The 12,053-nt window shown below is 45.6% G+C and overlaps 1 protein-coding gene across 1 annotated transcript in view; it reads left to right on the forward strand.

The window, feature by feature from the left end:
* Nucleotides 1-12,053, forward strand: part of BMPER (BMP binding endothelial regulator) — a 223,944-nt gene that overhangs the window by 70,596 nt on the left and 141,295 nt on the right. Inside the window, exons 5-6 of the mRNA XM_038770108.1 lie at nucleotides 2,166-2,256; nucleotides 7,179-7,261. Of these exons, the coding sequence (XP_038626036.1) occupies nucleotides 2,166-2,256; nucleotides 7,179-7,261 (174 nt within the window). The remainder of the gene's footprint in view (nucleotides 1-2,165; nucleotides 2,257-7,178; nucleotides 7,262-12,053) is intronic.

Genomic DNA, 12,053 nt, shown 5'->3' on the forward strand with positions numbered 1-12,053 from the left:
GATGGGAGAATTCATTCGTTCAGTTGTGTTTATTGAGCACTTACTGTGTGCAGAGCACTGTACTAAGTGCTTGGGAGAGTTCACAGTCACAAAAAACAGACTTTCCCTGCCCACAACGAGCTCACAGTCTAGAAGGGGAAACGTTGATATAAAAAATAACAGATATGTACATAAGTGCTGTGGGGCTGGGTGGGGGGATGAATAAAGGGAGCAAGTCAGGGCAATGCAGAAGGGAGTGAGAGAAGAGGAAAGGAGGGCAAAGTCAGGGAAGGCCTCTTGGAGGAGATGTGCCTTCAGTAAGGCTTTGAAGACGGGGGAGAGTGATTGTCAGATTTGAGGAGGGAGGATGTGCCAGGCCAGAAGCAGGACGTGGGCAAGGGGTCGGCAGTGAAATAGATGAGATTGAGGTACAGTGAGAAGGTTGGCGTCAGAGGAGCGAAGTGTGTGGCAGAGTGATTGAGTGCTTGAGGAAGGACATGAGGTTAAAGTCGAGGTTGAGTCTGCACCACGTTTGAGTACAGAGGCAAGCGGCAAGGATACCCAGAAAAAAATATTAGGGAGGAAGCGAAGACTCTATTCCAGCCAGAATCCCTAGCTGAGAAGCAGCATGGTCTAAGGGAAAGAGCCCAGGCCTGGAAGTTGGAGAACCTGAGTTTTAATCCCAGCTCTCCCAATTGCTTGCCTTGGACCTTCGGACAAGTCACTTAACTTTTCTGTGTCTCAGTTTCCTCAACTGTAAAGTGGGAATTAAATCCTACTCCCCTCTACTTACACCGTGAGCCCCATGCGGGACAGGGACTGTATCCAACCTGATTGACTTTTATCTAACCCAGTGCTTAGAACAGTGTTTGACACATAGTAAGTGCTTACAAAATATAGAAAAAAAACCCTGGACTATCCCTCCCCACTCCCCACCTCCTCCAGTTACCAGTTGAGCACTAGGGCTCAGAGGCAACTTAAGGTAGCCCCATGTTCTCCCATCTCCCGCTGGGTAGCAGGTCCTAATGGAAAGAGCGCATGCCTGAGAGTCAGAAGACTTGAGTTCCAATCCCGGCTCCATCATTTGCCACCTGTATGATCTTGGGCAAGTGGATAGAGCACTGCATGCAGTGTGACTTTGGGCAAATCACTTCACTTCTCTGGGCCTCAGTTCCCTCATATGTAAAATGGGGATTGAGACAGTGAGCCCCATATGGAACAGGGACTGTATCTGACTCGATTTGCTTGTATCTACCCCGGTGCTTAGTACAGTGCCTGGTACATATTAAGTGCTTAACAAGTACTGCAATTATTATTCTCTGGGCCTCTGTTTCCTCATCTATAAAATGGTGATTCAATACCAGTTTTCTCTCCTTTTTAGACCGTGAGTTCTTTGTGGGACTGTACCAGACCTGATTATCTCATATGAACCCCAGTGCTTCATGTAGTGCTTGACACATAGTAGTAATGTGTGGTATTTGTTAAGCATTTACTATGTGCTCAGCACTGTAGTTCACTGTGAGCTGGTAATGTGCCCGTTATATTGTTACACTGTACTCTCCCAAGTGCTTAGTACAGTGCTCTGCACACTGTAAGTGCTTAATAAATACGACTGACTGTAGTAAGTTCTGAGGCAGATACAGGATAATCAGGTCGGGGACCCTCGTGGGACAGGGACTGTGTCTGACTTGATTACCTGACATTAACCCCAGAGTGTTGTATAGTGCTTGGCACATGGTAATAATGGGTAGCATTTGTTAAGTGCTTACGACGTGTCCGGCACTATAGTAAGTCCTGGCGGCACGGCCTAGTGACAAGAGCATGAGTTTGGGTGTCAGAGGACCTGGGTTCTAATCCCGGCTCCCCCATTCGTCTGCTGTGTGACCTTGGGCAAGTCACTTAACTTCTCTGTGCCTCAATTACCTCATCTGTAAATGGGGATTAAGACTGTGAGCCCTATGTGGGATAGGGACTGTGTCTAACCTGATTACTTTGGATGTACCCCAGCGTTTAGAACAGTGCTTGGTGCATAGCAACCACTTAACAAATACTACTGTTATAATTATTATACAGGATAAACAGGTTGGGCACAGTCCCTGTCCCACATGAGGCTCTCAGCAACAGTAACCAATTCTACAGCAATTATCATTATTATCATTCACTCCTGTGGGTCCTCTCTTTTTCAGGAAGGTGTGGTGACCGAATCAGAAGTGCAGTGTGTGGTCCACTGTAAGAATCCTTCCAAACATCCAGGAGCTTGCTGCCCCACCTGTCCAGGTAACACTCTCTGGGAGAATCAGGAAGTCTCTGACTCAGAGCAACTCTGTAGAGGCTCGCAGAACACAACTAGCATTGCCCTTTTCCTTTCCCGGCTGGAATTCTTCTCCCTGCAGGTTTGAGGACCTCCTGCAGAAGCGTTCTTTGCCCAGCAGGTCATCTTGCCCGCCTGTGGTCTCCCCTGTTGGCCCAGCTCTGCGAATACATGCTGTAGGTCTTGGCATTGGCGGAGCGCAAACTTGAGAGACGGGTTTCCACTCGGGAGGGCTACAGGTAGAGATTATTTTGGACGGTCTCAACTGCGGCTTGTCTGTGTTTTCAGAGATGCTTTTTTAGTGCTTAATGCTGCAATCCCCTGGCTTGAGCTGGGTTTGGTGATGAGGTGACCAGATGTTTTCTGGAAATTGAGAGCTGCTTCCCTCAGAGACTAGAGCTTGCTCTCTGCTGCTCTTTTTGGAGCGTGGAATGAATTGGAGAGACCACGTGTCTTGGAGTGCTCACTGCTTTAGACGGCAGCTTGGAAACATCCAGAGGGATCTCTCTAGACTGTAGACCGTCGTGTTTTTCCTCTGGCTTTGCCGGAGATGCTCCCCTGGGAGCTCATGTGTAAATAAAATTTCAGGGGGCCCCTAGCTCCTTGCCCTTCCTTTGGGTGGAAAAGGGAATTTTGAGGTTAGAAATTCTTCCTGATATTGTGAATAGGCATCCATGAAATGATCTGGGGCCCTGGGCCACCCCAATCTCCTTTACTGGGTGGTTCCATAACTGGCCATCTCGAGAGGGGCCTTTGGTTTGGAAGGCCAGTCCTAGAATTGTCCTCATCTTTTTCCTCCCTCTCATTCTCCTCTGCCCTCCTTCTCACCCACCCTCTTCCTTTGCTCCTTCACCTCTTTCGTCTCCTTCCCTGTTCTCCCTGCACTTTCCCCACATTCCCAAGTTTTAACTTTCAGAGTCTCCAGTGGTTGCCTATCCAACACTGAGTCAAACACAAGCTCCTCATCGTCGGCTTTAAGGCGCTCAGTCAGCTTTCTCATCCTCAGTCAGCTTTCTCATCTCCCTGTTAATAACAGTAATAATAATAATCATGGTATTTGTCAAGCACTGTTCTAAGCACTGGGGTAGATACGAGGTAATCAGGTTGTCCCATGTGGGGCTCACAGTCTTCATCTCCATTTTAAGATGAAGGAACTGAGGCACAGAGAAACTAAATGGCTTGCTCAGGGTCACCCAGCAGATAAGTGATGATCATGATGATGGTCTTCTTTTAGCTCTTACTATGTGCCAAGCACCATTTTAAATGCTTGGGTAGATACAAGGTAATCAGGTTATCCCAAGTGGGGCTCGCAGTCTTAATCCCCATTTTATTCATTCATTCATTCAATCGTATTAATTGAGCACTTACTGTGTGCAGAGTACTGTACTAAGCGCTTGGAAAATACAAGTTGGCAACATATAGAAACGGTCCCTACCCAACAATGGGCTCACAGTCTAGAAGGGGGAGACAGACAACAAAACAAAACATGTGGACTAGTGTCAAGTCATAAGAATAAATAGAAATGAAGCTAGATGCACATCATTAAGAAAATAAATAGAATAGTAAATATGTACAAGTAAAATAGAGTAATAAATCTGTACAAACATATATACAGGTGCTGTGGGGAGGGGAAGGAGGTAGGGTGGAGGGGATGCAGAGGAGGAGAGGAAAAAAGGGGCTCAGTCTGGGGTAACCGAGGCACAGGGAAGTTAAGTGACTTGCCCAAAGTCACACAACAGAGAAGTGGCGGAGCTGGGATTAGAACTCATGACCTCTGACTCCTGAACCCATCCTCTTTCCACTAAGCCATGCTGCTTCTCACTCCTTTCGCACTATGACCCAATCCGCACACTTCATTCTTCAAATATCAACCTGCCCACTTTACGGTGATCGCATCTCTCTCTCAATTGCTCCCTTGTTTCCACCCTCCTTCCTTCCTGGAGCTTCCTCCCCCTTCATATCTGCCAGACCACCACTCTACCATCTTCAAACCGCTACGAACATATTATCTCCTAACTAAGTGCTTAGTACAGTGTTCTGCACAAAGTAAGCACTCAATAAATACAATTGAGAGAATAATCTCTCAACTTCCCACCCTATTTTCCCTCCCTACTGCTTGCCAAGCACTTAGAAGGAGTATAGCCTAATTGATAGAGCCAGGGCTTGGGAGTCAGAAGGACCTGGGTTCTAATCCTGACTCTGCCACTTGTCTGCTCTGTGGCCTTGGGCAAGTCACTTTACTTCTCCGGGCCACAGTTGCCTCATCTGTAAAATGGGGATTGAGACTATGACGCCCTGTGGGATACGGACTGGGTTCAACCCGATTTGCTCATATCCACCCCAGCGTTTAGTTCAGTGCCTGGAACACAGTAAGTGCTTAAATAACAAAATCATTATTATTATTTTTACTCCACCCTTTCCCTCTCCAGCACGTGTCCCATGGCTTAGTGGTAAGAGCACAGGCTTGGGAGTCAGAGGACGTGGGTTCTAATCCCCACTCTGCCACTTGTCTGCTGTGTGACCTTGGGCAAGTCACTTAACTTCTCTGTGCCTCAGTTACCTCATCTGTAAAATGGGGATTAAAAGTATGAGCCCCACATGGGACAACCCGATCACCCTGTATCTTCCCCAGTGCTGAGAACAGAGCTTGGCACATAGTAAGTGCTTAGCTAATACCATTATTGTTATTATTATTATTACATTTTGTTGCCTTCCCTACCTATAATTAATTTTAATATCTCTCTTCCCTGCTAGACTGTAAGCTTCTTGAAGGGAGGTATCATTTCTCCTAGTTCTAGTGTACTCTCCCAAGCACTTGGCACACTCCTCTACACCCAGGAAGCATTCAATAAGTGCCACTGATTGATGGGTTGATTTATCCAGACCTTCAGAAAAATGAACAGAGCCATTTTTGCAGTTGATTCCAACTTCTCCCCTGCCTTTTACCTATTCCCATCCTGCCATCCCATATGCCCTCTTTGAGGAGGTGGCAATCAGCTTGACTTACCAACAAGTGGAGGGAGTACTGAATCCAATGGGACTTGTCTGCTGTGTGACCTTGGGCAAGCCACTTAACTGCTCTGCATCTGTGAAACGGGAACAAAATTTTTAGCCCCACGTGATTACCTTGTATCTACCCCATCACTTAGAATGGTGCTTGGCACATAGTAAGCACTCAACAAATACCCTAATAATAATAATTATTATTATTACAAGAAAGGGGGGCCTAGTCAGGGAAGACCTCATGGAGGAGATGTGCCTTCGATAAGGCTTTGAAGGTGGGGAGAGTAATTGTCCATCAGATTTGAGGAGGGAGGGTGTTCCAGGCCAGAGGCAGGACATGGGCGAGGGGGCAGAGCTAAAGCACCTGGCCAGATCTTACTGTGGGGAGTCCTTGCCCAGGTATTAGCAGAATAATAAGTGAATACTAAACCAAAACCTTTCAGCAGGTTTTAGCCCACAAACAAATCTCCTGATGCTTGGCTATTACTAGGTAGGCCCGATTAAGGCTTCCAAAGCATGGCTTAGAGAAGCATAGAGAAGCAGCGTGGCTCAGTGGAAAGAGCCCGGGCTTTGGAGTTAGAGGTCATGGGTTCAAATCCCAGCTCCACCAATTGTCAGCTGTGTGACTCTGGGCAAGTCACTTCACTTCTCTGTGCCTCAATTACCTCATCTGTAAAATGGGGATTAAGACTGTGAGGCCCTCGTGGGACAACCTGATCACCTTGTAGCCTCCCCAGCGCTTAGAACAGTGCTTTGCACATAGTAAGCACTTAATAAATGCCATTATTATTATTATGTCATTTTCTTTAATGAGGTATGGTGAAGATTTTTAAGTATAGGCTTTGAAACTCACACCCAATTGCTATTAATGCTCAATCAGTGGTCTCAGAGTAGTTTGTGGTTCCTCAGTGCTTTTCCTGGACAGGGGTGCCAGGGTTTATTTTCTTGAAAAATCAAGCGCAAAGTTTCCCTGAATGATGAGGGGATAGGGACAGTGTCCCTGAAGAACCCCACTCTCCTGCCCTGGTTGTCAGTCAGACAATCAGCAGTATTTATTGAGTGCTTACTATGTCAGAGCACCTGTACTAAGCATTTGGGAGAGTACAAGATAGAAACAATATGACTGTCCTACTGTTTCCAATGAAATCCCTTCCGAGGAATAAATGCTGAGCACCGTCCCTGCCCCCTGCCCAAATTCAGGAAGTCCTTCCCCATTGCTAAATTACAACAGACCATTAGGGGAGAGATGGAAGGTGGTCCCTGATGGTCACAAGGACCTCTTCATTCCTTTTCTGCCTCTTTCCACACGTGATGTTTGTATTTGTCCTACTTATCAATCATATTTATCAATCATATTTATTGAGCATTTACTGAGTACAGAGCACTCTACTAAGTGCTTGGGAGAGTGCAGTTTAACAATACATAGACACATTCTCTGCCCACAGCGAGTTTACGCTCTAGAGGGGGAGACAGACATCATTATAAATAAATAAATTACAGGTATATAAGTGCTGTGGGGATGGGCGGGGGGTGGATAAAGGGAGGAAGGGCAACACAGAAGGGAGTGGGAGAAGAGGAAAGGGGGGCCTAGTCAGGGAAGGCTTCTTGGAGGAGATGTGCCTCAATAAGGCTCTGAAGGCAGGGAGAGTAACTGTCTGTTGGATTTGAGGAGGGAGGGTATTCCAGGCCAGAGGCAGGACGTGGGCGAGAGGTCGGAAGTGAGATAGATGAGATGGAGGTACAGTGAGAAGGAATGCATTTCTCCAAGGCTTAGGGGTGTCTGAAAACCTGACCTTTTCTATGTGGGGGCCAGGGAAGTTGTCTGGGAGGGGCAGTCCCCCCAGCTGCAGGGACTGCCTTGACCTGGCTCTGTTTTTCTTTCCAGGTTGTGTGTTTGAGGGGGTCCATTACCGGGAAGGGGAAGAGTTTCAGCCTGAAGGCAACAGATGCACCAAGTGTTCTTGTCTCGTAAGTACTACCAGGCCCAGGTGTGGCAACTGCTTCCTGCTGGGCCGGCATTTTAGGAACCCCTCCCGCCTCAGTGACTCCCATTTTCTCCTTCCTCTAAGGGCCATGTTGGACACAAATGGAGAGAGCTGAGGTCAGCTGTGCAAAGGGGTGAATCAGTGCAGGAGGGGGAGGTTTGTGTGTGAGCTTGGCCTTCTGGCAAACCCCAGGTTCTAACGGCATGATCTGTGCTCAGCACCTTCGTGGAGTTGGTCGGAGTCTGCTGTAATCAATCAATCAATCAATTGTATTTATTGAGCGCTTACTGTGTGCAGAGCACTGTACTAAGCGCTTGGGAAGTACAAGTTGGCAACATATAGAGACAGTCCCTACCCAACAGTGGGCTCACAGTCTAAAAGACTGTGTAGCCCTCATCACTGTTGGAAAGGTTTCTGCTCATTGGTAGACATGAGTAGCAGCTGGCCACTGGCCTCCTGACCCAGCATCCCACAACCTTGGTATCGTCTTTGACTCCTCGCTGTTTTTTTTCCTCTCACATTGAGTCTGTTGTTTCACGCTGCTGTTATTTTTTCCACAGCGTTTTCCAACTTCCCCCTATCGCTTCACCCATAGGCTTCCCTCCTGGTTTAAACTCTCACTGTCTCCCGGAGAGATTACCATATCAATCTTCTTTCTATTTTGGGGGCCTCCTCTGACTGACTTCTGCTCTGCCCAGATCATCTTTCTGCTCTTGTTTGTCTGCTTCTCAGAAAGCTCTAATGATTTCTCCCATTTTTTGTGGTATTGGTTAAGTGCTTACTGAGTACCAAGGACTGTACTAAGCCCTGGGGTGAATACGAGCTAATCAGGTTGGACACAGTCCCTGTCCCACATGGGGCTCACAGTCTTGATCCCCATTTTACAGATGATAACAGAGGCACAGAGAAGTGAAGTGACTTCTCCAAAGTCACACAGCAGACAAGTCAGCGAGCCAACATTAGAACCCAAGTCTTTTTGACTCCCTGGAACGAGCTTTGTCCACTAGGCCATGCTGTGTCTCAATTCTCTTTGCTGCATCTCAAGCTGAAATTCCTGGCTTAAAAGCTCTCCAAAAACACTCTGTTAGTCTTACATATCTATTCTCTTCATCTGCTATCCCCAACTCATGATCTTCACTCCTCCAGGTTTATCTACTGTACTTATGTCATGGACCACCTTCCTCATGCCCTAAAAGACCTTCCTCATTCAAATCCACAAGATCATTGCTCTTCCCCATCTTTCTGAAATACCATTTCCTCTGGGAAGCCTTCCCTGATTGATTTATACCCCTAAAATCGCACAAATTGAATGAATGAATCCCTAACTCTGTCGATCACTGTCAAGCATCCTGTCGGAAGCAAAATCCTGAGCTAGGAGGACTACCACTGTGAGTCACTAATGACATTTTGGATGCCCTTAAAATGGTTTAAAGCTATTAGGTTGTTTAATTTGGTTTTTTTTTAAGAGAAACAGAAGAGGGAAATTATGGGAGATTGTGGGGGTGGGGGGAATCCATTATTGACCAGCTGTTCAGAATGTACTTGAATCCAGATGAGTTACAGTAGTGAGAGAGCTTAGCAATAGTTTACAAAAGCTTAGCACTTTTAAATTTATACTATAGTTAATACTTATGTGTAATAATAGTAATGGTATTTATTAAGTGCTTACTATGTGCCAAGCATTGTTCTAAGCACTGCAGTAGAAACAAGGTCATCATGTTGTCCCATGTGGGGTTTACAGTCTTAATCCCCATTTTACAGATGAGGTAGCTGAGGCACAGAGAAGTGAAATGACTTGCTCAGTTTGTACGGCAAATAAGTGATGGCAGCAGGATTAGAACCTATGTCCTCTGACTCCCAAGCCCGTGCTCTTTCCACTAAGCCAATCAATGATATTGATGTAGTTTACCCTACATTGTCCATGCTACTTCCACGTGCTGAATCCTTTTTCTTTGAAATGATTTGTGTCTGTCTCCCCCATTAGATTTAATCTCTGTGAGAACAGGGACCATTTCTTTTTATTTGGTTATATTCTTACCAAGTGATTGGTACATTTCTCTGCAACCAGTAGGCTCTCAATGAATACTGATCACCATGAGGATGATGGAAGGTTTATTTTTGAGCGCTTTGACTACTACTATTGACTTGAAGAAACAGTAAGCAGGGGGGTCTGGGTTTCAAGAAGCCAAAGTAATAGTAGTACAGTGTACAGTACAGTGCTCTGCACACAGTAAGCGGTCAATAAATATGATTGAATGAATGAATGAAAAGGTGATATAAAGTTTAGGGTTCAACAACATTCTTTACAATTAGGATGTGGAGCAATGTAGAAATGGAGAAAAGAAACACGGCAAATGAGTAGAATCCATCATTAAGCTTAAGAATAGAGTCATCATGGGATTAGTGGGAATGTTCTGTCTGAAAAATAGTAAACAGAGGATTGGAATTAATGTGAACACATTTCAGGATAGAGCAGGGTAAGTAATGGGATCCCCCAGGGATATGAATATGGATCGATTTTGTTTAACAGAATAATCGATAATGATGGCAGTTTTTAAATGCTTACTATGATCAAGGACTTCTAAGCACTGGGGTAGATATTCACTTAGGTCTGAACTCTTCAAGCCCTTTGATATTTGCCCCATAGCACTTATGTACGTATCCCTATACCCTGCCGCTTCCTATATTTGTAGTTTATTGTAATTATCTGGAAGAGGGATCTACAGGAAAATCTCCCAAGGTGCAGGTGATACTAAAGTTGTCTGAGTGGCAAACTAAAAACTATTAACAGTTAATAATAATAATTGCAACATTTGTTAAGGATGTCTTATTTTCCACCTACTGCACTAAATGCAGTTGCTATAAGAAAATCAGGTAAGACACGGTCTCTTGGGGCTCAAAATCCAAGTAAGAGGAAAAACAGGCATTTAGTCCCCATTTTACACATAAGGAAACTGAGGCACAGAGAAGTGAAGTAACTTGCCCAAGGTCATGCAGCAGTCAAGTGGCAGTCAGGATTAGAACCCAGGTCCTCTGACTCCTAGGCCTGTGCCCTTTCCACTAGGCAGAAAGCTGAGGCCAAAGGTGCTAGGTGTGTAAACTGTACGATGAGATCAGTGCATTGGCAACTAGAGAAAAATTAATATAAATTACAGTTACATGATGAGGGATCCAGAACTACCAGTAGCAAGACTGAGACTGAAAACGTTTGAGGGCAGGGATCATGTCTATTAACTTTACTTCCCCAAGCTCTTAGGACAGTGCTCTGCGCACAGTGAGCCCTCAAAAACTACCATAGATTAACTCAGGAAAACAATTTATGAGTTAACTGTTCTTCAAAATTTTCAATACAATGCGTGGCTAGAGCTGAAAAACACCAAACGAGTACTAGGAGGGAGAGAGAGAAAATGATCCAAAAGGTGCAATTTTACCCCTCTATAAAACCGTGGCACACCCATTCCTGAAATACTCATTCAGATTACTACATTTTAGGACGAACTGCCACAATAGAGCTGGAGAAGGGACATAAAAGGGCAGCCAGGATGGTCAAAGGAATGGGCAAGCTTCCTCATGAATCGGGACTCTTCCAGAAATGGTATACTGAGAGAGGTCCTGATTGCAGTCTACACAATCTCCAAGGTTGTGGATAGGAGGATTTAAAATTATTGTTCAACAAATCCCACAGTCCCAGGCCAGAGAGGCACCCACTGAAGCTTGAGGGTGAGAGTTTCAACACAAACAAAAGAAAACAATTCTTCACACAGTGGGTGGTAAGCATATGGAAAGTTTTACTGCTGTTAGATGTGCAGGCAGACAATACCATTAGGTTCAAGAGGAGTTTTGGTAAATTAATGGAGAAGTAGTCCTTGCTGGGTCGCTAGAGGAAAAATTAGATGTTCCTCCCCTGCTCTAGACTGTAAGCTTGTTGTGGGCAGGGAATGTGTCTGTTTATTTTTGTAATGTACTCTCCGCAGTGCTCTGCACACAGTAAGCACTCAGTAAATGTGACTGACTGACTGAATGAATGAATCCCTAACCATGTCGATGACCTGTATATGGTTCTCCCTGCATCTTAGGACCCTGTCAGAATCAAAGTCCTGGCCTAGATAAGAATTATTAGTGTGAGTTACTAATGCCACTTTGGATGTCTTTGAAATGTTTAAAAGCTGTTAGGTTGTTTGTTTGTTTTTTTTAAGGAAAACAGAGGAGGGAAATTATGGGGGGAAAAAAGATCCATCCTCCACCAGCTGTTCAGAATGCACTTGAATCCAGCTGAGTTACAGTAGTGAGAGAGCTCAGCGATAGTTTAAAAAAGCTTTTAATCCCTTTAATAAATAACAGACGAATCCAGAGCCACTCCTGTCTCGGTTATGTTCCTGAGGATGTTAAAGAAAACACACACGGAGCTCCAGCAGCCCGTCTCATGAAACCAGAATGACGTGTGGCACATCGTAAATGGCAGTAGGGCTCTCCCCAGCCCTATGCACCCTCTGGAGAGGTCCCAGGATGAAACAGACCCTATCGGGAGCAGAAGGGGCAGCCTGCGTTGGAAAGAAGCGGGGGCCGGCTACAAGGGAGGAGGAAAAAATCCAAACAAATGTAGAAGCCATTTAGCCCTGGAAGGGACTGAGGGTTAACACCCTCACACCCGGTTTCTGGGTAATGCTCCCCGCCTCCAGCCACTGCATTGGCCCAATTTTGCTTGAGAAGCCTGTGTGGCCTAGTGGGTAGGCCTGGAAATCAGAAGGACCTAGGTTCTAATCCCAGCTCTGCCA

Source organism: Tachyglossus aculeatus, chromosome 2 (genome assembly GCF_015852505.1).
Source record: "Tachyglossus aculeatus isolate mTacAcu1 chromosome 2, mTacAcu1.pri, whole genome shotgun sequence".
NCBI classification, from domain to species: Eukaryota; Metazoa; Chordata; class Mammalia; order Monotremata; family Tachyglossidae; genus Tachyglossus; species Tachyglossus aculeatus.